The sequence below is a fragment of the Fringilla coelebs genome (assembly GCF_963513975.1).
Source record: "Fringilla coelebs genome assembly, chromosome: Z".
Taxonomy (NCBI): domain Eukaryota; kingdom Metazoa; phylum Chordata; class Aves; order Passeriformes; family Fringillidae; genus Fringilla; species Fringilla coelebs.
Genome location: NC_140031.1, coordinates 35,217,455 through 35,245,028, shown reverse-complemented (window position 1 = coordinate 35,245,028; position 27,574 = coordinate 35,217,455). Strand labels below are relative to the sequence as shown.

The 27,574-nt window shown below is 40.6% G+C and overlaps 1 protein-coding gene and 1 long non-coding RNA gene across 2 annotated transcripts in view; one reads left to right on the top strand and one right to left on the bottom strand.

Annotated features, from left to right (window-relative positions):
* Window positions 1-11,673: 11,673 nt before the first annotated feature.
* Window positions 11,674-16,047, bottom strand: LOC311165553. Its single transcript, XR_014616927.1, has 3 exons — window positions 15,917-16,047; window positions 13,933-14,049; window positions 11,674-13,252 (listed from the first exon to the last, which is right to left on the bottom strand). It is a non-coding gene; the product is annotated as an uncharacterized lncRNA (long non-coding RNA).
* A 1,209-nt stretch (window positions 16,048-17,256) lies between these two features.
* The window catches only part of LOC311165631 (guanine nucleotide-binding protein G(q) subunit alpha), a 115,034-nt gene continuing 104,716 nt past the window's right edge, over window positions 17,257-27,574 (top strand). The window contains exon 1 of the mRNA XM_084225793.1: window positions 17,257-17,436. Coding sequence (XP_084081919.1) covers window positions 17,301-17,436 — 136 coding nt within the window. The 5' untranslated portion in view covers window positions 17,257-17,300. The remainder of the gene's footprint in view (window positions 17,437-27,574) is intronic.

The following is a 27,574-nucleotide window of genomic DNA, read 5'->3' as shown; positions in this document are numbered from 1 at the left end:
GTTTGAATGCAATGGCTCTTGTCATGAGTAAGTAGATAGCAACATGAAATCATTCCACTGTCAAATCATGACATCATCATCATTGTGAAGGCTACACTGACGCTGTTTGACCCAAGATCAAATGTTCTTCTCTGACACGCTTCAAAAACTCCAAGAGAAGGCATGCCTGTTTGGAACCATATTTTCTTAACAATCTTCCATTATATTTCAGTCTTTCTTTACAGGTAGGTTTTCTTTCTAACTTTAGATTTTACTAATGAAACTAATTGACAGAATGGCATTCAATTTTATGGAAAATCAACAACTTCAGTATGGAGGATGATGTGTTTTTTTCAGGATGGTAATAATAACTGTTCAACTTTTTTTTTTTTTTTTCATGTCTGGTAATGAGAGATATTCTTTTCTTGATTCAAATTGATCAAAGTTATTATCCATGTTGATGATGCTACTGTAATTTACTGTACAGAGAAAATGCCTTTCTGTACTACCAAAACAGAAATGCAAGCACTGAACAAAGTCACTGTGCGCAACTGTGTCCACACATTTTCTTGAACAGCAGGAAGATGCTGAATTGGGGGTTTTAGACCATATTTGGCTAATATAGGGTAGCTAATTCCATTGATCGAAGTAACTATCTAGGTTCCAAGAAAACAAATACAAATTAAAAGTTGTGATAAAATACCTTAGAAATGGATTCTAAAGAAGACAGGGACCTGGGGCAGAGAGTCTGATCAATTCATGTGTCCCCTACATGGTGAATAAACAGCCTATGAGCAGACACATTAGGCTGGGACTTTAAACACATTAGGCTGGAACATCAAAAAAGTCCCTGACCAGCCAAGCATCTAGATTCTAGATTCTGCTTCCAGCAGCGGAACCAAAAATGGTTTCCTGTAAATTTGAGCTCCATGTACTTATGAAGGTGGTTAAATTGAATCCCAAAAGGATTGCACAAAGCTTAGGAATTTGCTTTGGGAGTGGAAAGTGTGAGTTGAAATCCTGGGTCAGAGTCTGCAGCTAGTAGCTCTTTTCTTAGTTTTTGTTTGGTTTTTTTTTTTTTTTTCTTTTTGTAACTAAGAACATGGGATGTGTATTTTCCAACAAAGGCATGCACATAACCTGTGACTCCGTGTTAGATTTGATATTACAACATTGGCATTCCCTGGCAAGCAGGAGAATGCCTGTTATCATGGAAGAATTAACTCGACTCTGTACAGAAATCTGTCTGACCCAAAAATTTGGAGGAGGAGGGGGTGGCCTCACTTTGATAGCCTAGAAAGTGAATTAATAGCAGAATTTTTATCAAAACTTCAGTCTCAGAGAAGATGCATACAAACTTGAAAAAGGCTGTTTTGCAATGATTTTAAGAGTAAAGACAAAGGATAAGAAGGAGGAGCCTCTTGCTAGCCCGGTCTGTGTTGGTAAGCTCGACACGCCTGATGTGGATCTGGTGGCTCCCGCTCTGCGCGGGCAGGGGGGAGCAGCATCCCCCGCACTGTCCCCGCCACTGGTGGGGTGGGGAGGAGAGCTGCCACCGCCGTCTCTGCCCGCCGCGGCTCTGGTGTCAGAAGCGGAGACAGCGCCAGGGCCGCCGCAGCCCCCGAGCGCCCCGAGGGCAGTGACGGGAGCGGAGATGGGGCACGGCCCGGCGGGCTGGGGGAGCGCGGCCCGGCCCGGGGGGCGCTCCGCCGAGTAACACCCAGCGGAACAGCCCGCACTGAAAGTGAGCGCCGTGCTTCCCACGCCGATAGCCCCTCAGAAGATGAAACCGAAGGCAAAGCCGCTGCAGCCACTGTAGTGAGAAGGAAAAGGGGGAAAGCAGCCCGAGAGGCCATAGAAGCACCCGACCCAGTAGCAAAACATACCAGATCTAAAAAGGAGGAATCAGAAAGGGAGGAGTCTGCCATACAAGCACCTTTAGGCTGAGCTATTGGGAATCAAGGGGTGATTTACATATAAACACTGTTTCCTCTGCAACACTGGAAAGCCTCAGTTGAACGACAGAGAGACAATCCAGAGAAGGTAGCTAATCTTGTTAACAGGGCTATTAAGACACAAAACCCAGACTGGAGTGATCTGAATGTAATGCTAGACACATTATTAGATGAAACAGAAAAAGAGATGGTTGATAAGGCTGTTGTATCTGCGACAGAGACTCTATTTACAGCTGGAAATCTTCAAGGCCCAGTTAACAATATTTTTCCCTTTAGCTGACTAAGGTTGGGACCCTTATGTGGCAGAACAAATGGCAAAGTTAAAATGTTATCAGAATTGGATAGTACTTGGCCTAAAACATGCCGTTCCTAAAGCAGTGACTTGGTCCAAATTATACGAAGGCACAAAATAAAACCCCAGAAATAAAACCCCTACAGACTTCTTGACTAGGCTCAAAGAGGCTGCATGAAAATACACAAATCTGGACCTCAAGGCACCTGCAGAGCAAACCCACCTGGCTTATTTGTTTGTAGGCCAATGACATAAAGAATAAGCTGTCAAAGATGGGTGAGATGAATGACATAGGTAAATTGCTGAATACAGCCTGGAATGTATATCAAAATAGAGATTCAACAGACAGTGATAGACGCCAGCAGAATAGAAGGGGTGATCAGGGAAAGTCAGCTAATGTATTGAAAAGGAGTACTCCTCCTCCAGACAAAGATCAATGGGCTACTTGCAAGAAAAAGGGAAACTGGGAGAACGAGTAGCTGATGCAGGCAAAAAGTACCTGAATTAGCTGTGAATGGGAACTGATGGGGACTGAAGGGATTTTCCCACCCAGCAGAACCTTAAGTTATAGCTGAGCTGGGGAAAGAGGATGCTGAATTTCTGGTAAATATGGGGGAAGATATTTTGTGTTAAATACTTTAAAAGGGAAACTGAGTCAAGATACTATGAATGGGATTGGTGCCTCCACAGGGTCAGTGAAACAAGGCCTTCTTCGGACCTTTAAAATTTAAGTTAGGAAAACACTGGGTGGCTTACCAATTCCTTTATATGCCAAACTCCCTAAAACCATTATTAGGTTGGAATTTACTGTGGAAATTAGAAGCAGAAATCAGATTTTCTAAAGAAGGTAGGAGTGAAAGTTATAATTCCAAAACTAAATTTGTCAAAGCAGCTGTTATTTTCTTACAGGAGAATTATGGCAAAATTCCCAAAGAAGTTGAATATGCTGTAATTCCAATACTGTGGGCCAGTGATTTTCCTGGGACATGCAAAAGAACTGAGCCTGTGAGTATTACAGTCAAATTAGGGGCTACACTGGCAAGGCAGAAACACCGCCCTTTGAAGTTAGAAGGCCATAGGGGATTAGAATCTATAACTGAGAAGTTCATTAAATTTGGGTTATTAGTGGAATATGAATCTAGATACCACATGTTCATCCTTCCAGTAAAGAAGCCAAAATGGTAAGAGTTATTGATTAGTGCAGAATTTAAGAGAAATTAACAAAATAACAGAAGATATAAACTTAGTTGTAGCAAACCTCTACATTCTTTTGACCATGCTGACAGGTTAAGGGTGGTTCACTGTTTAGATCTCAAGGATGCCTTTTCCTCTATTCCTGTGCATAAGAATAAACAAGAACTCTTTGCTTTTGAGTGAGATAATCCCGAGACAATCCTGAGGAAAACCCAGCTCACCTAGATGGTTCTACCCCAGGGATTCAAAAGCAGCCCAACAATATTCAGAAACCAGTTGGCAAAGGAACTGGAGGATTGGAGAAGACAAGAATCAGGAGGGGTTATTCTCTAATAAGTTGATGATATCTGAATTGCAGCTAGAACATGAGGTGACTGCATCCAACTCACTCTAAGTCTTTTGAACTTTCTGGAACTGAGTATAGAGTCTTGAAAGAGAAGGCACAGGTTGCCAGGGAAACAGTAGTCTACTTGGGGCTTGAAATCTTCCATGGACATCAACAACGCAGCAGAGAACAGAAAGAAGACATCTGTCATCTTCTAGAGCCCCACACTGTGAGAGAGATGCAAGCCTTCCTGGGAATGGTAGGTTGGTGCTGCTTATTGATACCAAATTATGTACTACTGATAAAACCTCTATATGGAGCTCTTAAGGCAGCTGAAAAGGGAACTATCATGTGGAGAGAGAACACAGGGGCTGCATTTAAACAGCTGAAGTGTTCCTGGATGTCATCCCCAGCTCTGGGGCTGCCAGACTTAACTAAGCCTTTTTGAATTCTATACATATGAGCAACTGAATTTTACTCTGAGGATACTTGTGCAACACCTTGGATATCAATAAAAGGCTGTGGCCTACTTTTCAAAACAGCTAGACAATGGGGGTGGCCCAGGTGTTTGAAAGGTGTGGCAGCTAATGTCATCCTGATACAAGAAGCCCATAGAATCACCCTTGGGCAGTATAGATTCAAGTATGTGTCCCATACAGTGATCACTGTACTGGAGCAAAAGGGGGGATGCTGGCTATCTCCTAGCAGAATGCTTAAGTATCACTCTGTGTTGTTGGAATGGGATATGTTACCCTAAAACCAAAATCTGTTGTAAATCCTGCAATGTTTTTGTTATCCACATGAATTTACATCATGCCTGAGCATGACTGTTCACAGACAATAGAAGAGGCCTATTCCAGCAGACCAGACCTGAAGGACGTGCCTCTGGAGAGTCCAGACTGGGAACTGTGTACAGATGGAAGTAGCTTAATGAGAAGTGGTAAGCAAATGACAGGCTATGCAGTAACAACCATGGACAAGGTGATTGAGGCAAAGACCTTGCCATCAGAAGGCTGAACTCATGGTACTGACTAGAGCTCTAGAACTGAGTGAGGGAAAGAAGATGAATATGTGTACTGATTCCAAATATGTCCTTAGTGTCGTCTATGCCCACGGACCCCTTTGACAGGAGAGAGGGCTACTAACTGCTCAAGGTAACAAAATTAAGTGTGAATCAAGTGTATTTGGAAGCTTTCAGAGGTAGCTATTATGCATTGCAGAGGTCTTAAAAGGGAAAACAAGTCCCAAAAGGGAAAACAAGTCCCAAAACAGCTGGGAAATTGCTTTGCTGATGAAACCATGACTTAGGGTTGGCCCCACGATTTGCATGGGAATCTAGTCCAAAATGTATCCAAAGCTCTTAATAAGAACAATTACTGGATTTATACTCAATTGCTGCCTTTCAGTGGGGGTAGTAACTGGCCACTGATTGGCGTTTTAATGGAAGCAACTGTACCAAAAAGTGGTACAAGTCAATGAGACTCTTCTGCCTCCTATACCCCTGAGCAGCCTAACAGATCATAGGAATGATGCAATTCCTTGTGCAGTTAAAAACGTCACAAGAAAGGCCATTCTGCCTGCCTACTGCCGTAAGACCAGATTAATGGAAAAAATAAGCCCAAGAACTGTGAGGAAAAATGGAATTGACATTATGGAGACTAATTCTACCACTTGGGACAGAGTGGTATTGGATATGTGACAATAAGGCCTGGAAAATCCTGTCCATAGATAAAGCTCAGGTTTGTGCCCTTGGGGCTGTAACTCCAAATATAACAATATCTGATCAGATTGAAAATTCAGAAGGGAGGAAGAAAAGATTTGTTAGTCCCCACACTGAATGTCTTTGAATGCTTTGAATGCTTCCATAGTATAATCAGAACTCTCATTCCCTCTTTCAGAATTGTTGAGCTGGAGAGGGCAGTTATAAACATCTCAGCCATTATTGAACATATTGAATGGCAGACTGTAGACGCAATTTCAGCCTTACAGGAAGAAATCCATGGTATGTATCATGTTTATGCAGAACACAATGGCTCTCAATTTCATACTGGCTGCACAATATGGGCTATTATTAATACCACTTGTTGTTATGTGGACCAGAGTGGAAGAACTAAGAAGGATTTGGCTGACATTTGGAAGCAGACTCATATTTTACATAAAGTAGCTTTCAGAAATAACACCTTAAACTTTGACTATATCTTCAGCACCCTTACTTTGACTTACCTTCAGCCCTTTGGTAACTCATGGTTACCAAACAGGGCCTGGATAAAAGAAGTGTTCATAATAGCTGTAGTTATAATTGGCATCTGTATAATCACAATAACTAGTGGGACAGCCAGTTGTGTAAACTGGTGCTGTGGTTAAATACACAGTAGAGAATAGACAAGATAGAGTCTTGTTAGTCTCTAAAAAAGTGGGAAAATAATGCCGTATTGATTTTTGCGATTTTTTTCTTTTATATATTTTCAGTATTCTTTACACAAATACTTGTAGCTCTATAGTCTACTATTGTAACTTAACTTCAGTATTTTCCTAGGCAGAAGGACAAAACACATTCCAAGACCCCAATGCTACCTTGGCTCTCCTTAGAAACCAAGACTGAGACGAGCTCTTCCAGACATATTTTTTACAGACTTTAGGCCTCATCTGAGAGGGAGGATTTAGAAGGTACTAGAGCATGGGGGCATGACTTCACCAGGTGTGCATCTAGTTGGGGATTCTTGCCAGATATGCTTCTTTTCAGAGTTTATAAAAATTGTACATGCATTATGCAGGGTGTGCATCTTCAGCATTTTCCAGCTGATGAATTTGGTACCTAAGGATCCTTATATAAAGGATAACTCCTTTTTATCACCCTGTGTCTTGCTCATATTTCTAGGACCAGAGAATAAGGCATCACTAGGTGCTAAATGGATACCAAAAAAATGGAAAGACAGAAGCAAAATAGATTCCAAATATTCACTGATTCCAAATGTCCTGAATCAAACAAGTCATATTTGTTTAATAACAAGGGAACTGATAACTGATGGTGACCTTTTACTAATAGTGGTGCATGTAAATGTGGAATGAGTTACAGTCTTACGGGAAACATGGCTGATGTTTTCTCCAAACTGAGTTCTACTCCTTTCTATGTGGTCTACATGAATAGATGGAAGGATTTGATATAGCAGAGGGAAGAAGAGAAATTCTGTGGTTGAAGTACCTGTATTAGCACACAGGACTTTGCATATGAATTTCTCTTACAACTACTACCCATTAGGACTGGAATCCCAATGGTCTGGACACTAAATAGAATTACAGAAAAAAGGATATATACTCCTAAACTCTTCATGCTTGTAGTCTATCCATATGTATGACAAAACAGATCTGGTATTACAGTATAAAAATATGCAACATGAACAAAGCAGTCAAATAAAAAAATGGAGACAAAATGGGAATGTAAAAGATTAAACAAACAGTAGGATCTACATTTTATAACATAGAATTTTAGCAACAAATAATACTCTCAGCTCACTGCTAGAACTGGCTCTTCTCAGCCTGGTCAGCTGTTTGAAGTACTATATCAAATGTAAGTGTCCATGTAGGGCTTGAAAAATCTTTTGTGAAGACCATGGAGCTGTTTTATTCAATTCATAAAGGAAAAGACAGAGCAATAGTAATCATTAAAGTGCAAGAAGATTAATTTAGCATGTAAACAGCAGGAAAAAAGAATTAAAACTGCAGTTAAATTGAACTTCCCTTGATCACAGAATCAATTAGATTAATCAATCATCTGAGATTATCAAATCCAACCTTTGACCAGACGCCACCCTGTCAAGTAGATCATGACACAAAGTGCCCCATCCAGTCTTCTCTTAAACACCTCCAGGGATGGATGACTCCACAGCCTCTCCAGACAGCTTCATCCAGTGCTTAACAGCTCTTTCTGTGAAGAAGTTATTCCTAATGTCCAGTCTGAACCTCCCCGGTGCATGTTTCAGATTGTCCTCTCATCCTAGTTGCTTGGGGTCAACCTCATTTGGCTACAGCTTCCTTTCAGGTAGATTAGGAAACTGATAAGGTCACCCTGAGTCTCCTTTTCTCCAGGCTAAGCAACTCCAGATCCCTCAGCGGCTCCTCAAATTACTTACCTGTAGACTCTTCACCAGCTTCATTGCCCTTCTCTAGACAATGAAGGGAACAGAAAAATTGTGAATGATCTGAGGGTAAAAACAAACGTCTTTATGAATCTTGGAGTGCTGTCTCTCTAATGAGACCATGAAGTGACATCAAAAATCAATCATTTTCGTTTACTAGTTTATTTTCTCATGAACTACCACAAAAGAGCATTGTGATCCTTGAAAAGAGTGCAGGTAGACAGTGTATTGGGATGCTTCCAGAAGACATTAAACTTGAGGAGCTGGTGATCTTGAAAGGGTCACATTTCTCCTATTGGAACTTGCACTTGAGAATGCCATGTTATTAATATGACTTGTAAATTGCAACATATATTTGGGAAAGGTAAACCGTATTGGGATCAAGGGATGGAATGCATTGATCCTGACAGGGAGACAGCTGTACACTGCAATGAACATGGAACAGTGTAGGCAGCTGCCTGCAGGCAGCTCCTGCTCAGCACTGCCATACCTCCTGCATGGACTTGCCCTTAAACAGACCTGTTCTCTTGTAAGGAGTTAAAGATGACCTCAAATGACTGAAAAGGGTAAGTTTCCCCAGACAGGATCTGCTCTGCGCAGTGTGCCATGGGAAAATCCATTGGTGCACTGTTCAATGCTGCATGGAGTGCCCATTGCCTGAGGAGATGTAGGATGTTACTCTCTATACCCCTCTTCTCAGCCTGTCTTTTTGAAGTAACTTTATTAAGTCAATTGTTGGGCCTTTCTCACTGAAACCTAGAAAGATCCCTGCACCAGATCACTTTCACCTCACCCCACACCTCCATGCGGAACAGATGGTAATTGGTGTTACCAGGCCAAAGAAATAGAGGTTTGCTTAAATACTTTTTTGGAAATCATTATGGTAAAAAAGAAAGATTATTTCATTAGAAGAATTTTGAACTGCATAGGGAAACTCAAGGAGAAGTATCAACACATATATGATACACTAGAGAGAATTTTGACTTTTTTTCTTGTTACAATACTACCACCTCAATGTCACCTGTAAAGAGACTATCAGAGACTCTTTACGAGAATGGGTATAATAAGACTTGAAATAATCAACACATTAATAATTTTCTGTTGTTAAAATAATGAAAGCACATAACTCCAAATACAGCTCAGCCTTTGTGCAAAGACAGGCTTTTTTTTCTGGAAAAAAAAAGTCTTATTTAACAAAGAAATACTAATAAACAGATAAAAAGTGCTTTGATCATAAGCACTGATGATGAACTCAGAAACTATACATTATAGACAATTATGGCTATTATGAGATTAAATACTTTCAGTGAAAAGTATTTGTAATGTCAATCAGTACATAGTTCAGAATTTTAGTTCTTAAAGTACTCTTTGTAACTTCCAATAGTAACAACATAAAGGAACTCAAAAAGTAGATTTACAAGTAGTAATTTATTAAAAATTGCAGTGGAAGTTCCCTAATCACTTAGCTGAATAAATAACAGCTTTTTGAGAGCTATCTGGAAAAGTAAATTAAATTACTCACTTGTATAAATATGCCAATATTTAATAAGTACTATGATCCACCAATTTCATGTAAAGGGAACAAGATTAAGTGTATGCATACACAAACACTAAATCACATCTTTGCACAGGAAACTTGGAAAACTATTGTATGTGAAGGTATACATTCTCACGCACATTATGCTATGAATGCCAAAACCCTTAAGAGTTCTAACATCTTGGAAAACAAACATTCTGGTTCTCTTCACTGTTAATAGCACATTACCAGAAACCTAGAATAGTACTTCTGTATTGTTAAATTTCTCTTCTATCTGACTGATATTTTACCCATCAAAACAAAATTCAGGTTTTCAATATTTTTGAATGGAAAGAACAGTAGGGGGAGCTCAAAGCTTTTTTTCTTTTCTTGTAAATTTCAGACTTATGATTAGTTTCCTAGCAGAAGCATGTATTAATGACAAAAGTTTTCCCTCATAAATACAAGAGGTCTGAATATCCCATATAATTCAAAATGCAGCTCTTACTCTCATTATCCAAACTAAAATTTAACCACTGATTTTTCTGAAAATTTCCTAGTCTCTTCAAAGTCTCAGTTCTGTTAAAAATTCTTTATTTTGGAGTAAAAAAAAATATCTTTTTTCAATCTCCTTAAATATATAACCATCAAAACAAAACCAAAATTTCTGAGGATTTTTATTTAGAGTCTATGTAAGGCAATGCAAACCCACAATTCAAACTACATTCAGAAGCAGTCCCATAGAAATACAGTACCCTGACAGTGTGCCTCACAATTATACCCATACCACGGTAATACATGTGTTTTATCCAAATTGGTATTCAAACAATCTTGGCACTCTATCAAATTCTCTATATATGTGCAAAACAGAATTTTCTAAGCATTGAAAAGTCTCTTTTCTCTCTCTCTTAGGACAAATGAAACAAATGTTATCCTTTTCCCTACTAATGAATTTCCATAATTCCCTTAAATATTATTATAAATTCACCAATCTTCCTTAAGAGTACAGAGCCCTATCTAAATTCCAAGTTAACTGCAGGAGAATTTGACTAATAACAGCAGTCACTGCACTGCTACTAGTAGCTCTGCATCTCAGGCATGAGAGTTATTTCTATTTCTGCCCAAATTCAAGTTCACAAGTCATCCCATACTGATTGAAGAAACATACTATCTGGCTATCTGAGGTTATAGTTATATAAACTGAGGTTATAGGTATAACTAAAGTTATGTAACTGTAATTATAGTTATAAAATGAGGCTTACAATTCAACACACATTTTTACTTCAGTATGTAACTGAGTGCCTTGATTACTGCTCAGTACTTCCTAAAGTATTAAATGGAAGCCAATTATTTTGCTATCTCCCAACTCAGTTTTCTCCATTACTTGAAATACTTCTGTGGAAATACTACTTTCGTCAAGTACTTGTGATGGCTTTATATAAGACTTAATAAGGACCATTTTTTCTAAGTACCACAAGCTTTTCTAATAGATTTTCATATAAAGAAAGAAAGATATTTCCCTTATTAGTGTACTTCCGCTTAGAGAAAAACACTGATCACCTGTTGTCTTAAGATCCTTCTCTGCATTCACTTTAAAATCATAAATACTTGAAACAGTCTCATGATGGGCTTCTGCTATAATGTTTTTAAATTATATATATCAGTAAAAATAATTTAATTGCTCATCTAAAACCACAATTGACTAGAGCATAACTTTTATCCTTATGTCACTTATCCCGCACACATTTGCTTATGATTTTCATTAGAAGATTTGGTAGTAATGTGCAAAATATATTGATGCTCCTATTAATACAAGACATGAAGCATATGCAAAGTACAGAATTTATTCCTAAAGCTTCGAAATTCTTGCATTTAATTTGTGTATAAATTGCACGTTAAAAAGATAATTTTATGAACTACTATTACATGCAAGTGGATATTTATTTTCGGTTCATCTTCACTGGAAAAATAATATTTCACTTTACATACTAAACTTTGGTGCAAGATTGTGGAAAGTATTAAAGAATGCTTTGATTTTGGACTAGTCTTCCATTTTAAAATTATGGGCAATGAGACAGTTATCCGTGGTCCTTCTAGTGACGTACTTTGGATTGCAAGTAAATAACCTCCGCTGACGCACTCTTTGGATGATGGAAAGATTTATAAATAATACTTTTCCATGAAATACTAAAAGAACTACCTCTGTCTGGGTGATGTGTAACTCTTGCCTCCCTGTCCTGCAACACAGTGAGAACTAAGATGGGAATGAGGGCCTATCAGTTTATGCTTTCTAATGGTTAGACTATTCTGAAATTCTGGTTTTTCCTTACAAACTGGAGGAGTCACACAATTACAATATGTACGTTAAATATCTTAAAGGAAGCCCATGGTCTGACACTACTGTGTATGATAATGAAAAACAATTCCATTGTTTTTTAATGGTGCAATTCTATTGAAAATGATGGAGTTACTATGCTATGAAACTTATATGAAATCAGAATTAGGAAGCACATATCCAAGAACAGACTGTAGGGTAAGAGTAAAAGCTAGAATAGAATGTTTGAGGTCTTAGATAAATAATCCAAACACACAAGACCATTAAGCTAGCAGAGAAGTTCCACTGATGGCAAATGAGTGGAACTGATAGCAGAAGAACATGAGAAGTTCCAGTGATGGCAAATGAACTAGACATTATACAAAGGTTAATAAACAGGTTAATAAATAGGTGTGATTATTTATATTAATATATATATATATAATATATATTAACTTACTTTGGACTTGCACAAAAATAAGAAACCCATAAAGAATAAAAGCTGCCTAGTTAAAAATTCAATAAGATGAAAGAAAATTGTGCTTGAATGTGACAAACATAATAAATGCACTTGAAAGGTATTTTGACAGAAACAATAGTATTTCTATGATGCCAAAATATGAATTCATAATTTATGTCACAGACGTGGAAGACTAGTATCCCCCATACTGTATTCTGGGCTCAACACTTAATCACTGGCTTTGCTGAAACTTTTAGGAGGAGATTTTTACCTATATAACTATCAAATAATAAAAATACAAATAAACCTGGATTCATAATTTGCATCCATTTCATGGTAAAAGCACAACAATAGGGCAAAAGTAATCAGAGAAACAGCTCGTGCCAATACTGAAGAATTAAGTATTCATTCTCAGTGAGTGGCTATATTACTGTAGTATCAGCTCATACTCTACCAATTTATTAATATAATTTGTGTCATGTGGCTATGTCAAGCGTGGTGAGATTTTTTTGGTTTTTGGTTTTTTTCAGGGTTGAAATTTATTATCCTGTTCCACCAGACTTGTGCAGAACAATACAGGAACAACTGGCTCATGCAGGTGATGCAGCAGCTAATTCCCACAGAGGTGGTGGTCTGGATCACACTGTGCCTACTAGACATTTTCCATGAGCAGAATTGAAGGGTCAACCGAAACTTTGTGAAAGACAATGCAAATCCTTTAACTAACAGCAAACTCTGGGAAAATACCCAGTCAAGCAAGCAAGCAAGCAAGGAACCAACCAACAAACCCTAACGACCAAAAAAATTCCCACCCAACACAATACGGCAGGGTCAGTTCCGCACACAGTGAAGGAGCCAAATCATGCGGCTGGCAGCCTGTCCTGCTGGAGCGGGCGGCGGCCGTGCGCGCCGGCGAGGAGCGCTGCGGGCAGAATGCTGGCTCCTGGTGCGGCGTGCTCAGCTGGGGTGCGCGTCCCGCACCGCACCGCACCGCGCCTGGGGGCACGGCGGGCGGCACACGCGCTTCTCTTCACAACACCCCTCTTCTGCTGCCGGGGCAAATAAATATTAAGAGATGAGTCTGCAGAACAAAAGTGTTTCAGTAAATACTTGAGCTTTTTCAGATAGGTCATCCATAAGAACCGCGACGTACAAACAGGTAGAGGGAAAGAAGTTTCTAAAATTCTGCATAAATCAGGTGAAAAAACAGGGGGTTAACTCTTCCCTAGTCATTAGTCTGTATCTTAGCACCTCGGCGTGCACCTTTTGCTTTGAAATAAGTAGCACTGAGAAACATTCAGAAGATAATTCGTCAAAACTACATACACTGGAACAAATGGATATCTGTTGAAGGAAATTGCAAATACTGCATGTTATTCACTTAACCACAGAGAACAGCTGATACATTTTACTTGGGTTTTTTCCCCCTTAAAAACAACCAAAACCAACCAAACAAAAACCAACCAACTGGGAGAAAAAAAAACCACCCCAAAAAAACTAAAAAAAAACCCCAAACCCCCAACCAAACAGAGAAAAAAACCCCAAAAACCACCCAACAACAAAGAAGAACCCCAACCCAAACAAAACTAGCAAACAAAAACCTGATTAAGAGGGCATACTGGAAAGATAATTTGCTCAACTCAGACATACTGACAGCCTCTAAATTTACTGGAAACATTCACAAACAAGACTGGGATGTACTTCTGCATAGCACTGTACAAATATCTTCTTAATGTACAATGGCAACCAAAAAGCACTCACAAGATATCCCAGTGGTTAAGATGGGAGGCTTACTAATTATGAAAATCCTATGATGTTGCTATTCACATCTTCTGTTTTACTGTCATGTGAGTACCAAGTTCAGATATCATTTGGAACCTGTCAAAACACCACAGAAAATCTTTCTTAGGCAGAAAAGACAGAGGAAAGTGACAATAAATATCTTTAGGCATATGGAAGGAAGAAATTGAAAATTGGGATAGAATATGGGATAGATAGTGCAAAGAATGTTATGGACATGATTAAACATAGCGGTAGTTTCCAAATATTTACCGTCTTATGAGTAAGACGCAAGGCATTTTATACCAACTTTTCTCCCCCTGTCAGTCTCACTTTTAATTTCTTGTTGCAGTAAGTAACATCAAAACGTCTCACAGGCAATGGGTTGCTATGAGCCATGCAGCTGGAGACTACCTATAGGGAGGCTTATCAGGATTAGGTAACAGTATGGATAGTATCTATGGATAATAATTATGTGCATAGGTAATAAAGATTTCTGTCATTTACTGATAGTTGTTATTAGGATAAAATATTTATAAAGGATGTTTCACATTTCAAAACAAAAGCCAACCATTATGGAATTGAGGTCTGGAAAGAAATTTCCTCATAGGTTTATTATCATGTAATTATCCATAATGGGATTCTTCTGACTTCCACTAAGTCATGAAGCAAATGAATAAAACAGTGTATAATGGCTATCTGCTGATGCCATATTCAGGACTAGATGGCTCATCCATTAAAAATCTGAAGTTATTTATTCTGTAAATATTTGAGATCCAGTTATATCAATAAAAGTGGTACATGCAGATTACAGTTTTGGTCTGTAGGGTGTCTTGTCTCATTAAAAATGCAAAATTAAATTACAGTTCTGCATTTGAGGTATACACTGTGTTCATGCCTTTTATACCAAGCATAAAAACAGTCAAGAAAGTTTAGTCCAACTTCTTCTACTGCAGACTATTACAGTTTTGATTAGAACAGTGTGCCTGCAGCTTTGGAGAGGATACTGATTCAGTTTACCTGAATCAGTAAAGGCTGGAAACTCATTGACCTGTTCCTAACCTTTTTTCAAGATATGATTCCTGGAGATGATTTATCTCAAAAACCCTAATAATTATTTTCTTGAAATAACCTCCCCCTCTTTTTTGTTATTTGTTATCTCTGTAATTCAGCGTTGGCACTTTAGAAATCTTAATTTAATGTAATATTAATATATCTGGGACCAGTACACAATACAGGTCAATACATTGATACACTTCTATAACACAGGTTTTAAAAGAGAGAATATGCTTTGAGTGAAATATAATCTATTCTTAGTAACTGAAACTACTCAGTTTTGATTAAAAGTCATTGACTGGAATAAAGAAAAAAGAGTCCAAGTTTTATCAATCATTTTTATATACTATATATACCAGTACAATATAGAGCTACATGAAAATGATGCATTTTTTAATAAGTAATGTTTTTTTAATGCTCTAAAAATGGATTGAATGTTTATTTTCTTGATTGTTTTATTATCTTTTTTTGTTTATTTTTAATTCCCTCATTATCTTACTCTTTATAGCAGACCTTACTTAAATAATTTTGTTGGTACATATAGAAGCTTTTAGGAAAGAGCATATGGATTTCAAAACAGATGTCAGCAGGTGCTGGTGAGGTATCAGACATAGAGCTAGAAGATAGAGAATGATGTGCCTTTCTACCCATTACCTAGGCTAGTACCAGATTTACAGCCGATTTGGCAGCATTCCTAGATACAAGTAGCTTAAAATGGAGGTGGCCAAAGGAAGTGCAGGTGTGGGAATTCTGCGAGGAGTTTGTGAATTCACAAAAACTAGAAGGTGCATTAGTGCGTTCTGCTCGATTGTATGCCATCACCCTGAGGGCCACCGAAAGCCACATGGGGACAGCTTTCCAGGGACTGGGCCTGAGGCAGGGGCTGGGGCGTGGGGCGAGTAGAACTCACCGCAGCCGAGTATCGGCCACACCGGTGGCGTTCCGTGGGGTGTCCCAGCGCGTTCGTGCCGAACGCACGGCTCTGCCTTCCCAGCAAGGAGTCAGGGCGCTAAACCTTCCGGGTGCCTGACGGTGTGCCTGTATCCCGCTCTGCCTTCCCATTCCGGCCAAAGGTGGAAAAGGCATTTTCGGCTCCTTACTTCTTCCTTCCTTTCAGCGGGCCACATTTTCCGCCAGTCCCTGCCAACCCAACTCATCTCTCCTAGGATGGGAACCGAATAAAAATGTGTGCCCACAACTAAAAACAAAGGAAGCGAAAGCAAACAAAGCGTTAGGGAAAGCGCTGCCCGGCAGGACAAACCGGAGCAGGCACAGCTCCTCGCAGCCATTTCGAGTGAGAATCCGTTCAATCTCTTCCCGCACCTCCTCCTCTGCCCTCCTCCTCCGCCGCCGCAGGGCGGGCGGCGCGGCCCTGGGGGGCGGCACAGCGCGGGCGGGGGCTCGGCTGCCCCGGCCGCTCGCCCCCACCGCGCCGCGGGGCGGAGAGAGAGCGGGAGCGGCGGCGGGAGACGGGCCGCCATATTCCTGCCGCACCACGCCCGCGGCGCCCAACCGTTTAAAAGCCGGTCGAGCTCGACCCCCGTTAGTGCACTCGTTTCCCTTTCCTCCGCTCTGTCGGCAAGGCGGACAGGGCCGAACCGAACGGATCCGAACAGCGGCAGCTCTCTAATAGCGAGCTCCGCTTTCTCTCACCACCACCCCCGCCTCCTTCCTGGAAGGGCGAGCGGCCGAGGCGGCGGGAAGGAGGAGCGGCCGCGGGGAAGCTCTTCCTGCCGGGCAGCGGCGGTCTCGCCCACCCCGCAGGAGCCGGGCTCCCGCTCTGGGGGCGGGGAGCGGCGGGGAGATGTGTGCGTGTGCGGAGCGGGGGAGGGATTAGTGGGCATTAGCACTTCCACGGGGGTGGGGTGGTCGCGTCGGAGGGCGGCGGGGGTGTCGGCGGCCGCCAGCGACACTCGGGGACCGCGCAGGCTGCGGGCGGCGGCGAGGGAAGGGGAGCAGCGGGACGAGGGGCAGCTCGGCTGGGTAGCGCTGCTGCTGCTGCCGCGGTGGATGTTTCCATGTTGTTCGGTGCATGATTTAGAGGAGAGGAGGAGTTGGCAGCGGCGGGTGTCAGCGGCAGGGAGCGGGGATCCGCGCCGCCAGCGGCCCTCCCTTTCTTCTTGCCCCTCTGTGGCATCGAGGCTGCTCTGCCTGCGTGCCTGCCCTGCGGCGGCCCCCGGGCTCTCGGAGAGCGCCTGTGCCCCCCGGGGCCGGAGCGGCGGCGGGGTGCGTGTGTGCGAGTGTGCGTGCGGGTTTAGGGGGGGTGGGGGCTGTGTCTGAACCAGTTAGGAAGAATGACTCTGGAGTCCATCATGGCGTGCTGCCTGAGCGAGGAAGCCAAGGAAGCCCGGCGGATCAACGACGAGATCGAGCGGCAGCTGCGTCGGGACAAGCGGGACGCCCGCCGCGAGCTGAAGCTGCTGCTGCTGGGTGAGTGCGGGGCTTCCTCCTCCCGCCTCGGGCCGCTCGCCGCGGGCCGTTCGCCTCGGGCCGCCGCCGGCGCGCACGCCCCAGGTGCCGCCGGGCTGCAGCCCGGGCATCGCCGCCGGCGCGGTCCGTTCCGGGCGCAGGTACCCGGCGGCGGGGACGGGGCGGCAGCGGCTGTGCCTGCGGTGCCTCTGGGCGCTCGTCACCCCCGCCGCGGGGAGCCGCAGGCCGAGTCCCCGCCGCGGGGAACGGGGCGTGTGTGCCCGCCTGCGGGCATCGTCGGCGGGTGGGTTCGGTCTGGAACGGGAAGCGGCCTTCCAAAATGGAGAGGGAACGGATGGCGGGTGAGTGAGGGGGCTGCGGGACGAGGGGCAAATGTCGATGTGTGTGGGAGAGCGACGGTAGCGAAGCGGATTGAGGAAGGGATTCGCAGGGGGAGTCGCTGTGCAGGTCGATGGTGGCGGTTGATATCTGCATTGTTCCGTGGGCTTCGAGTAGGTTGTTAGCTCACCGGTTGAATTTTTTATTGTAATTTTTATTTCTTGAGGTAAAGTTGGATAAGGGGCTTGTGCTCCGCTTGTGTACCGGTTTCTATAAAGGAAAGGGAGCCGCAAAGGCCCAGATGCACATGGCAAGCTGAGGGGTAACCTCAAGTGTGCTGGATGATTACAGGGTCTTTGATACCGTTGGCATCCACCCACTGGATGGTGGAAATAAAATCGGCTGTATCGTTTCTCCTTAATTAAAACAGAGGTTGCTATTTTAGACCCACAAGTATGCGGAGGTGGCATTTAAATAATAGAAATTTGGCTTATCTTAAAATAAGGCTCTTGAATTAAAATATGCCTGCCTGTGTCCAGTGTGATGCACTGTGTCGTGAGGCTCCCTGGTTATAGTTCCTGCCTGGACTCATAGGCCTTTATGTATTTTAGCACTACTCTCTGGTGTGTGGATGAGTGAGTGCATTCCAAATGGATGTGGGATGTTTATGGGGAAGATGTTTTTCTTGGGCCACGTATATGGAAGTAGTGGTTTATACTGGGGAAGTAAACTGCCTATTCAGTGAGGTAAGGCAAGTTGGAAGGAAAAGTTTTAATACGTTTTAGTGCTTCCATCTGAATATGGTATTTCCTGAAGGTTGTCTTCTGTATATAGAGAAGGTTGGGATCTCTAACTGATCTGGGAGAGAAGTAGTGGATGTGGATGCAGCACTCACAGTAATAGTTTTCTGTTGGATTTTGGCCTGCTTTTGGTTTATGGCAGTGCATGGTGAGATTTTCAGGATTGACAAAGAAGATAAAATAGATTGCCCTTGCTTAATATTATAGATATCTAAGTATGATTAATGATAGACACTTGCTTCAGGAGAGGCAGTTCATGCATTTGACCTGTTACTCAGGTCCAGATTTTTTCTGTATATTCTTGATTTCTCTTACAGTAGTGCTAGAGGCTTTTCCCAGATTTTCAGTAATGTATGAAATCCCCTGAGTGAGAGTGAATATACTACCTAGAATATATTCCACTGAATATGTTACCTAGAGAAGAAATTCAGAGATTCACTTCTGCAGTTAGGAACACAGAACTTGAGCTGCTTTGCAAGGTCCTCCCACCACTAACATGAAATGTTGGGGTAGATGGTGGTAGATTGGAGTCCAGTTACGGCATTGTTTTGGACCAGATAATGTGTGGTGATTTGCAGAAGAACAGGGGAGACGCCAACCCATAGAAGGAATTAGGGAAAACCTCTATTGAGTTCCTGTATAAAAGATTTCTGTGTTCATCATCAATGCCAGCTAAGAGTTCGGGCAGGCTTGTGAAAGTGGTGACATGATGTAGAGATCTGGAGGGGTGAACTTCTGGCTGCATGTACTTAACAGCACATCCACATACCCGGGTAATGAAACCAGTACAGAAATTGTTACTGTGCACGTATATTTTTTGTCTTTTGTTTCGTCAGCCTCTGTCATGTCTGACTGAAAGAAAGAGTATGTGCCCATTTGGATCAACACTTAATGATCTTGTCTTGTGAAATGCTGTGTGTTGTGAATGACTCTTGGTGTCTTGGTACTTTGTAGACTCAAGTTTCAATTTCTAGAAGAAATTTAGGGAAACTTCTTTAATGAGTGGGTTTATCTTAAGTGCCTTAGAGCACTTTTTTCTTAGTTACTTCCATTGCTTCTCAGCATAAGCAAATGCTCGGTTACTAAGTTTGTTGTTTGTATGGTCATTCACATGGTTATGAGACAGATGAAACAATTTTCAAATGAAAATATATTCATTAAAAATGGTAAGGCTTGTAACAGGAAAACCATCTGAACATGCTTAAAATGATCTGATTTTTTAAATACTGAATAGATGTTTACTGTCCCATTTAATCTCTTTCCCCCTCATTTTTAGGGAGAAAATCACTAGTGCAGCTTAATTTTATGTAAGCGTAAGTGAATATGTTTGAGTTTTCTTGGTTTTTTTTCTTTTCTGGAAGTGTCGATTTCTGAGTCACACTCTCTCAAGTATTATGGGTCTGAAAAACATAAGCATGTTTATGTTTTAAGTAGGGGACTAAGGAATATCCTTGAACTTTTAAAGAGGATATTAATGCAGTTTAAGCTGAGCCTTGTTAAGTGGCTATGCATGTTCTTCAGACTAGTTGCAAGTGCAGAGTGAAAGGTATTATGAACCTTTAAAGGCACAAACAAGTGTATGTGTGCTATGTTGTTTTATTACTACACTTGCTTAAAAATTAGATGTATACACATAAAAATGCACATAGGTAACAAACATAAAGAAAAAATTAATCTTTTTGCTTCAGAGGGAAAGGATTTTTTCCCTCCTCCAAGAAGACATATAGTGCCTTCTTGGAAACTTAGGTTTTTCTGAATTGTTATTGTGTCTCACACACACACAGAGCTTAATGTGCTCATGATACCTTCTTACTCTTCGTGAAATCAAAGAGCTCAAAGTCGGAAGTAATTTGTGTAAAACTTTCACTGTGTGCAAAGATTAATTTTAGGTTTTAGTTTAAAAATAAACACTCTTTTATTAAACATTAAAATACTAGTTTTAGGTACTTTTTTGTACATAATTTGATTTTTTAAACATATTAGAACAGGACAAAGTATTTTTTACAATTGTAGTTGTAGAAAGCCAGAATCCGTAAATATGCACTGAAGCGTATTACATAGTAGTAGTTTCAGCTAGCACAACTTGGCTGTAGTGTTTTGAGACACTTTGGAAACAATTCAGTCTTCCACTGAATTTGGTTTTAATCTGTATTTTAACTCTTCTGGATGTCATTAATAATGAACACTTCGTAAAACCCTGTGATTGTTCTCCAGAGTTTACAGTTGTTAATATCCATCTGTTGTTTGCTGTTAGCTGTAAAAAACACATTGTTTATAATATATAATTAGGGGAGAAAAGGAAGAGGTGTTCTAATGTTTTATATTTGCCTGTGCCAATGTGTTCTGCATGCTTTTTTATTTTAAGCATTTATGTGCGTATATTTATTTTAAAGTAGTAAGAGCTATATACTTATGTATATATTTTTTTGTCATACTTCCATATATAATTTTTTTCCCTGCCATCCATGTAAATTTTCCAGGGATTCAGAAAGCAGCTTTTGAGCCTACATGACAGGTTGTAGCCATAAACCATCAGTCCTGGACATAGTCTGCCTCTACTCTATTTTCTCACTGGGAAATGCCTTGAGTATCTAAGAAAATAATGTAGGTGTTGTGCTAGCTATGCCTGTGTGTCTGCAAACCCTGGCCAGATTAAATACTGGAGATGTGTATGACAGTGCTATTTTTTTGCAGCATATTGGTTGCTACTGTGTCATGTGCAAAGCATGTTTTTTTAAGAGTTAGGTACTTCTTACCTTGAAGACATCAAATGTGTCAGTGAAGAAACTTGCCTTGATACAAGTGTCCTTCTATTCTCTGTGCTGTAGCACAGAAACTAGATGGACGACAAGTCATTTAAATTGGCATGAACAGCAGTCAATCTCTCCAAAAGGTGCTTTTGAACATAACGTGACTGTATTATTTCTTAAACCTGTGTCAGGTGAATTAGACATCGTACATGCAGAACTTGTGTTCACAGAGGCAGACTTTGTGTGGATACATTGAAGAGGAAATGGGTCCATTAAGCCAACAATGGCAGACTCTGGTTCATATAATTTCTTCAGCCGGAGAAACAAGCTTCCTTATTTTTCTTGTAACTTGTATTTTTATTAGTCTGCCCTGCTCACACTGAACTCTTTCAAAGAATTTTAGGTAATTGTCTCGGTACATATTTACTACTGTAAAATAAACAAATAATTAACTTATCTCTTCATACATATTTTAATTAGATAGGCAAATATCTCTTGTTTAGCCGAAGCTGTTTCAAAGGAAATAAAATTTCATTCTGGATGTTTAACACCTTGATGTATTCTCATATACAGAGATATATCCATATATAAGAACTTTTTTTTTGTGGGGTAGCAAAACAAATCACCATTTGGATATCAGTGTGATAATGTGAAGAACATATATTTAGAAAATATTGAAGAACATTTATTTTTTGTGCACTGCAAAAGGGTACCTTGTGTGCAGCCATTAAAAAAGGTTTGTTGCTCTTTTGTTTTTACTACTCGATAAGCGATCTACACCCACCAAAGTTAATAGGAACTAGTGGAGGGTCTGAACAGCTAAAGACATCAGACTAATTTAGCTGTATTTATATTTCAAGAGCCAAGCAACCCCTAATTTGTATGTTAGACTGGCAGACAATGTTGAATAAATGTAAGATGAACAAATACATGCTGAGCAGAGAAATCATTGGAGAATGGTCATTTAAATGTGTGCTGCAAAATGAAGAAATAATAATTCTTCTTGTTTAGTTGCTTCAAATTAATTTTGTTGTTGTACAGTAACAGCAATTTCATAGGGGAAAGCACTACCTTGCAATCTCTGAAAAATGAATCATGGAGAGGTGTAAAATAAAGTAAGGTAGTCCAATTAATGGTGATTAGCTTTGTTGCAGGAATAGAATGCTATAAGCACACTAGCTTTTTCTATGAACTTCCTTAAGCTGAATGGTAGAAGACTGAAGAAAATATGTTCTTGTACACAAATACAACTGTGTATGAACAGCTGTTACTGATAAAATTATGGAAGTTTTTCAATATTCACCTTTTATTTACTGTAATTATCAGACACAGCAAGAACAAAGAGCAGGAAAGCAGGAGGAAACAAAGTAAGAATTAGCATATAGGAAACACTAAGAAGCCATACACATGGTGTTGGCCAAAAAGAAGGAAGCATGCCACAGGTTTTAAGTATTATGAATTTTGTGCAAAGAAGTTAGATGTGTTAAAACTGGATAAAAGAAGTCCGAGAGATACCAAGGTTTTAGAATTTAAAAGTTTTGAAAGTTTCCTGTTCCTGGAGAGTTCCAGGAACAGCACAAATGTTTTTTCAGGCTAAACTAAAGTTTAAATCTGAAGTGTTCTGAAAGCACATTGTTTCCTCAATAAGTAGTGCTGATGCTGAGGCTAAACTGAAGCATGATTTTCTGCAGATTTTTGTCCTCTCAGTTTTCAAGGCAGGGAATAATTGAACTGCCTAATTTGTGCATTCTGCTTACTGTTTATCAGTAGTGCAGGGTTTTACCCTAGAACCCTGGTGCAGATGCAGTTGCCAACAGAAAAGTACCGTTGTTCATTTCGTTCTGCACTTGAGAAGGTGGTGTGGCTATTCCAGGAACAAAAATAAACCCTACCAAGCAAGACTTCTCCTTTATCAATATGTTAAGGCAGAATCATCTGACAAACTACTGTAATCAACTGTATGATTTACGTGAGCCCAACTGTATTGGTTCAGCTCATCTTTCTGTGGAAAGCACGTGGTGTGCAATACATGTGTTGCTTGAATAAGCAACAGAACATTAGAAAGTTGATGAAAGTGGAAGCAACTAGTGATTCAGTAAATTGAAAAGATAAAGACTATATCACTATTGCCTCAGCACAGCTGAGCTGTGTATTGACAGCTTCATCTGGGAGCTTTGCTATTTGAAATTTAGATTGATTTGTGTGTGGAAGAAGCATCTGATAGGAGTGAATGAGACTAGGTAGTTTTGAGTAGTGCCAGAGTCTGAGTCTGTTTGCCTTAGAGTACATGGATGAGATTTCTACCCAAGGTCCTGTTCCCACTGATATCTGTGTCATTTGTTTTCTATCTAGGATAATGCCATTGTGGTCCTTATTGAAGTACTTTGGTACTCTGTCCCAGCTGTCAAAAGTCTGTTGAAGGAGGATTTGTTTTTCCTAAAGGAAACTGTGGAAAAGGCAGTTAAAATTTGAAATATATTTTTCCCCTCTGCCCCAAATTTTCTCTTCTCTAAAGAGCTGAGTGCAGTTAGATCCTTAAGTCTTTTGAAGTTAACCAAAAAATACAGCTCAGATCCTGTTGAGTATCACCAAATATGGATCAGAATAGTGTTTACCCAGATAGGGTTAGCCACCTTTAAGTTAAATTTAAAGTAAGAGCACAGATTTCTGTTCTGTAGGAACTTGGTGTATCTGGATGTGAAAGAAAGACAGCGTGTTAGAGGTTCTTTGACAGCATGTTAAGATTCTTGAGCAGGAGTCAAGGTAGAAATTACTCATTTAGTTACTATAGAGCCATGAAATCAAGCTAAAGAGATCCCATTCTTGATCATACTTTTATGAGCTAAGGTATAATGTAGTAAACATGTTTTAAGTACACTTTGAAATTATACATTAGGAAAAAATATTTTAATTATAATAGTACTTATTCTTGTGGCACAGAATATACATTGCTGTCTAGTTTTGTTAGTGTGTCTGTCAGGGTCCCTGAGCTATATGCTCACTAGACACTTGCATGAGCTTCTTGGTCCTTGGCTAATTCATTGTTCTAATGATAATCTTTGTCAAGGATCTTTATACTGAACGAGAATATTTCTGTGAATTAAGGAAAATTTCTTTGATTTATTTGTTCTATAAACCCATCACAGGAGAGTTTTTAACTCCTAAGTCTTCAATGTTAATGTTCATTATCCTGCTTAAATTAGAGAATGTTAAAAAAGAATGCTGAAAAGTATTCTGGCCCACAATTCTGGGTGAACAGCGTCATCCAAAAAATCAAACAGAAAGTTTCTGAAGCAGCTGGTAACTCAGAACGCCAGAGTAACGCAAAAGACATAGAGGTTGGAAAAGATGCCATCATTCCTTATGTTTTTGGGAGCTGGTCAGGCTAGGGAAACTGGTGATCAAGTATGGAACTTATATTTTGGTCTGATAATGGATTTGCAAAGCACTGTGAGTGCCCCTTAGTCTCACAGACCAGAGCAGCAAAAGCAATTAAAATTAAATGCTGAAAAATAAAGGCATCATTCACGTATTTTGAATAGATTCTTACACAGCTGTTCAGATGCTTGGAGGATCTGATGCTTGTGTTTTTCGAGTGTGCTATCTAGATGGTGTTTAAATAAATATTTATATTGATGTTTAAAACCTTTCAAAGATGATTTGCAAAAAGCAGAAATAAAAACAAACAAAAAACCCAACGTACTCCTTTGTAAAATTCGTTTTAACTCAGTTAATCTTTTAGGAGGGAGAATAATTATTCTTACAATACTTCTCACTTGTATGTCTGTTTGATTGTTCTTAAAAAGAAAATAATGGTAGCCTGGAAGCAGAGACACTGTGTGGTTGTGCTATGGAGAAAAGGCCAAAGCATAAAGGATATATCTTACAGCTATATTTGAATAACTCTGGTAAATTTGCTTTTCTTTCTTTTAATTTCTTGTTTGTGTGTTAATAGAACCTGATGTCCAGAAGTGCTTTCATACACAGCAATAATCCTCATGCCATCTGAGTCTCTCCTGTCCTGCAGTTGCCTGGTTTTTGAGGGGTGGTTCTGATGTATGCACCTGGTCATCTTCAACAGTGGTGGGATTAGTAGTTAATCCCAGAGTGCAGGCCACCAAACAGCTTTCTGATTGATTTTGCCCATTATTAAAAGAGATTTAGAGATCAGAATCTGTTTCTCTCATTACCATTCCTCCAATCCATTAAGTCCTCTAAGTGATTTTTTGACAGAGGTTCGATCTGGGGAGTTGCAGGTGTTGCATGTCATAAAAAAAGCATTTTGTATAAAACCCCTTGACAAACACTTGCGAAGCTTTTTTTAATCCCGCCAAGTAGGGGAAACCTCTTTGGCAACATTAAAACTCAAGGTAAAACTCAGGCTATAATTTAGGCTTTAGATTTTGGAACAGATATTCTTTAAACATTTATTGAAACATACGAAGATGTGGAGGTGTTGATTATAGAGTCAGCCAACAAGATGTGCAGAGGACTAACTGCCTGACTTATCTTTTGGCCTTCTATGCTGGAGTAACTGTATCAGTGGACAAAGGGAGAGGTAGGGATGTCATCTGTCTAGATTTCTGTGAGGCCTTTTATACAGTGTCCCCTCCCAGCATTCTTACTGTTAAATTGGAGTGAGGGAAGTTGGATGGCTACACTCTTTGATGAGTAAAGTATTGACATGATGGCTGCGTTCAAGGAGTTATGATCAATGGTTTAATGTCCAAGTGGAAACAGTAATGAATGGTGTCCCTCAAGGAATCATACTGTTTGATATCTGGTTTATGACATAAGCAGTGGGAAGCTGCACTCTCAGCAGATTTCCAGGTGATACCAGTCTGAGAGGTACAGTTGATACAGGAGGTAAGTGGGCCTATTGGAACCTCAGCAAGGTTCAGTGGGGCCAAGTCCAAGGTCCTGGGTGTGGTTGTCTGTGGTTTGGGACAGCCCTTGACATCAGTACCGTGTGAGGGATGAATGGATTGAGAATAGCCCTCTGCAGGAAGACTTGGTACTGGTGAATGAAAACTTGCCCTTGGAACTTGAAAAGCCAGGCCTAAATCACAAGTCTCACTGGGTGGTTAAGGGAGGTGATTCTTGTCTGCTGGGACCTGGAATCCATCCATCTCTGTGGTCCTCAACACAAGAAGGACAGGAACCTTTTAGAGTGAAAAGAGCTCAGAAAAGAGCCACAAAAATGATCAGAGGGATGAAGCGCCTCCCCTATGAAGAGAGTCTGAGATAGTGTGGGTTTTTCAGCTAGGAGAAAAGAAGACGCCAGAGAGACCATGGAGCAGCCTTTCAGTATACCAGGAGTGTATATAAGAAAGCTGTAGAAAGACTTCTTCCATGGGTCTGTCAGTAAGAGGACAAGGAGCGATGGGTTTGAGCTGAAAGTGAGTAGATTGAGATTGGACTTACAGAAGAAATCTTTACAGGGAGGCAGGTGGGACACTGGAACAGACTGCTCAGAGAAGCTGTGGATGCCCTATCCTTGGGAGTGTATAAGGCCAGGCTGGAGGGGTCTTTGAGCAGCCTGGTGTGGTGGGTGGTGTAGATGATTTTTGAAGGTACCTTCCAACCCAAACTGCTCTGTGATGCTATGATTGGACTGCTGTAATAATAAGTGATTTCCTGAAGTTAAAGCTGTTGTTCATCTTCCTAACTTGATAGCTGTAAGAAACAATGCTTTATATATGTATTTTTCCCCCTCTGTATTTTTCCCCCTCTGAAAACACAAAATGTACCTAAACATCTATTTTTCTTGGGAAGAAGAGAATTTTGAGAGAAAATAACATGAAGTGGTTTTTTTGTACTGTGTTCAGTTTCCTTTTTGTCTTTGTTTATCTCAGCATTGAATTGGTAAATAAATTAAAGGAGATAATAAATATTTACTCTAAGTGATGCAAAGATGGATTTCATTTAGGCGACTCTCCTGGTTTAGCAGCTTATTTCATAGAAAAGCAGAACAGACAATTTAGGATTAAATTTGCTTTCATCTAAATGTAAGACTGGGAATTTTCTGCAGATGGAACAAAGATTCACTGGAATTACTGTATTTCATTAAATTGACTAACAGCATGCTTCATAGAATCAGAGAATGGTTTGAGTGGGAAAGGATCTTAAAGTTCTAACCCCCTGCCATGGGCTGGGACTGTGCGCTACACTAGGTTGCTCAGTGCCCCATACAGCCTGGCCTTGAACACTGCCAGGGTTGGAGTATTCACAGCTTCTCTGGGCAACCTGTCAGGGTCAGTGCCCCACCAC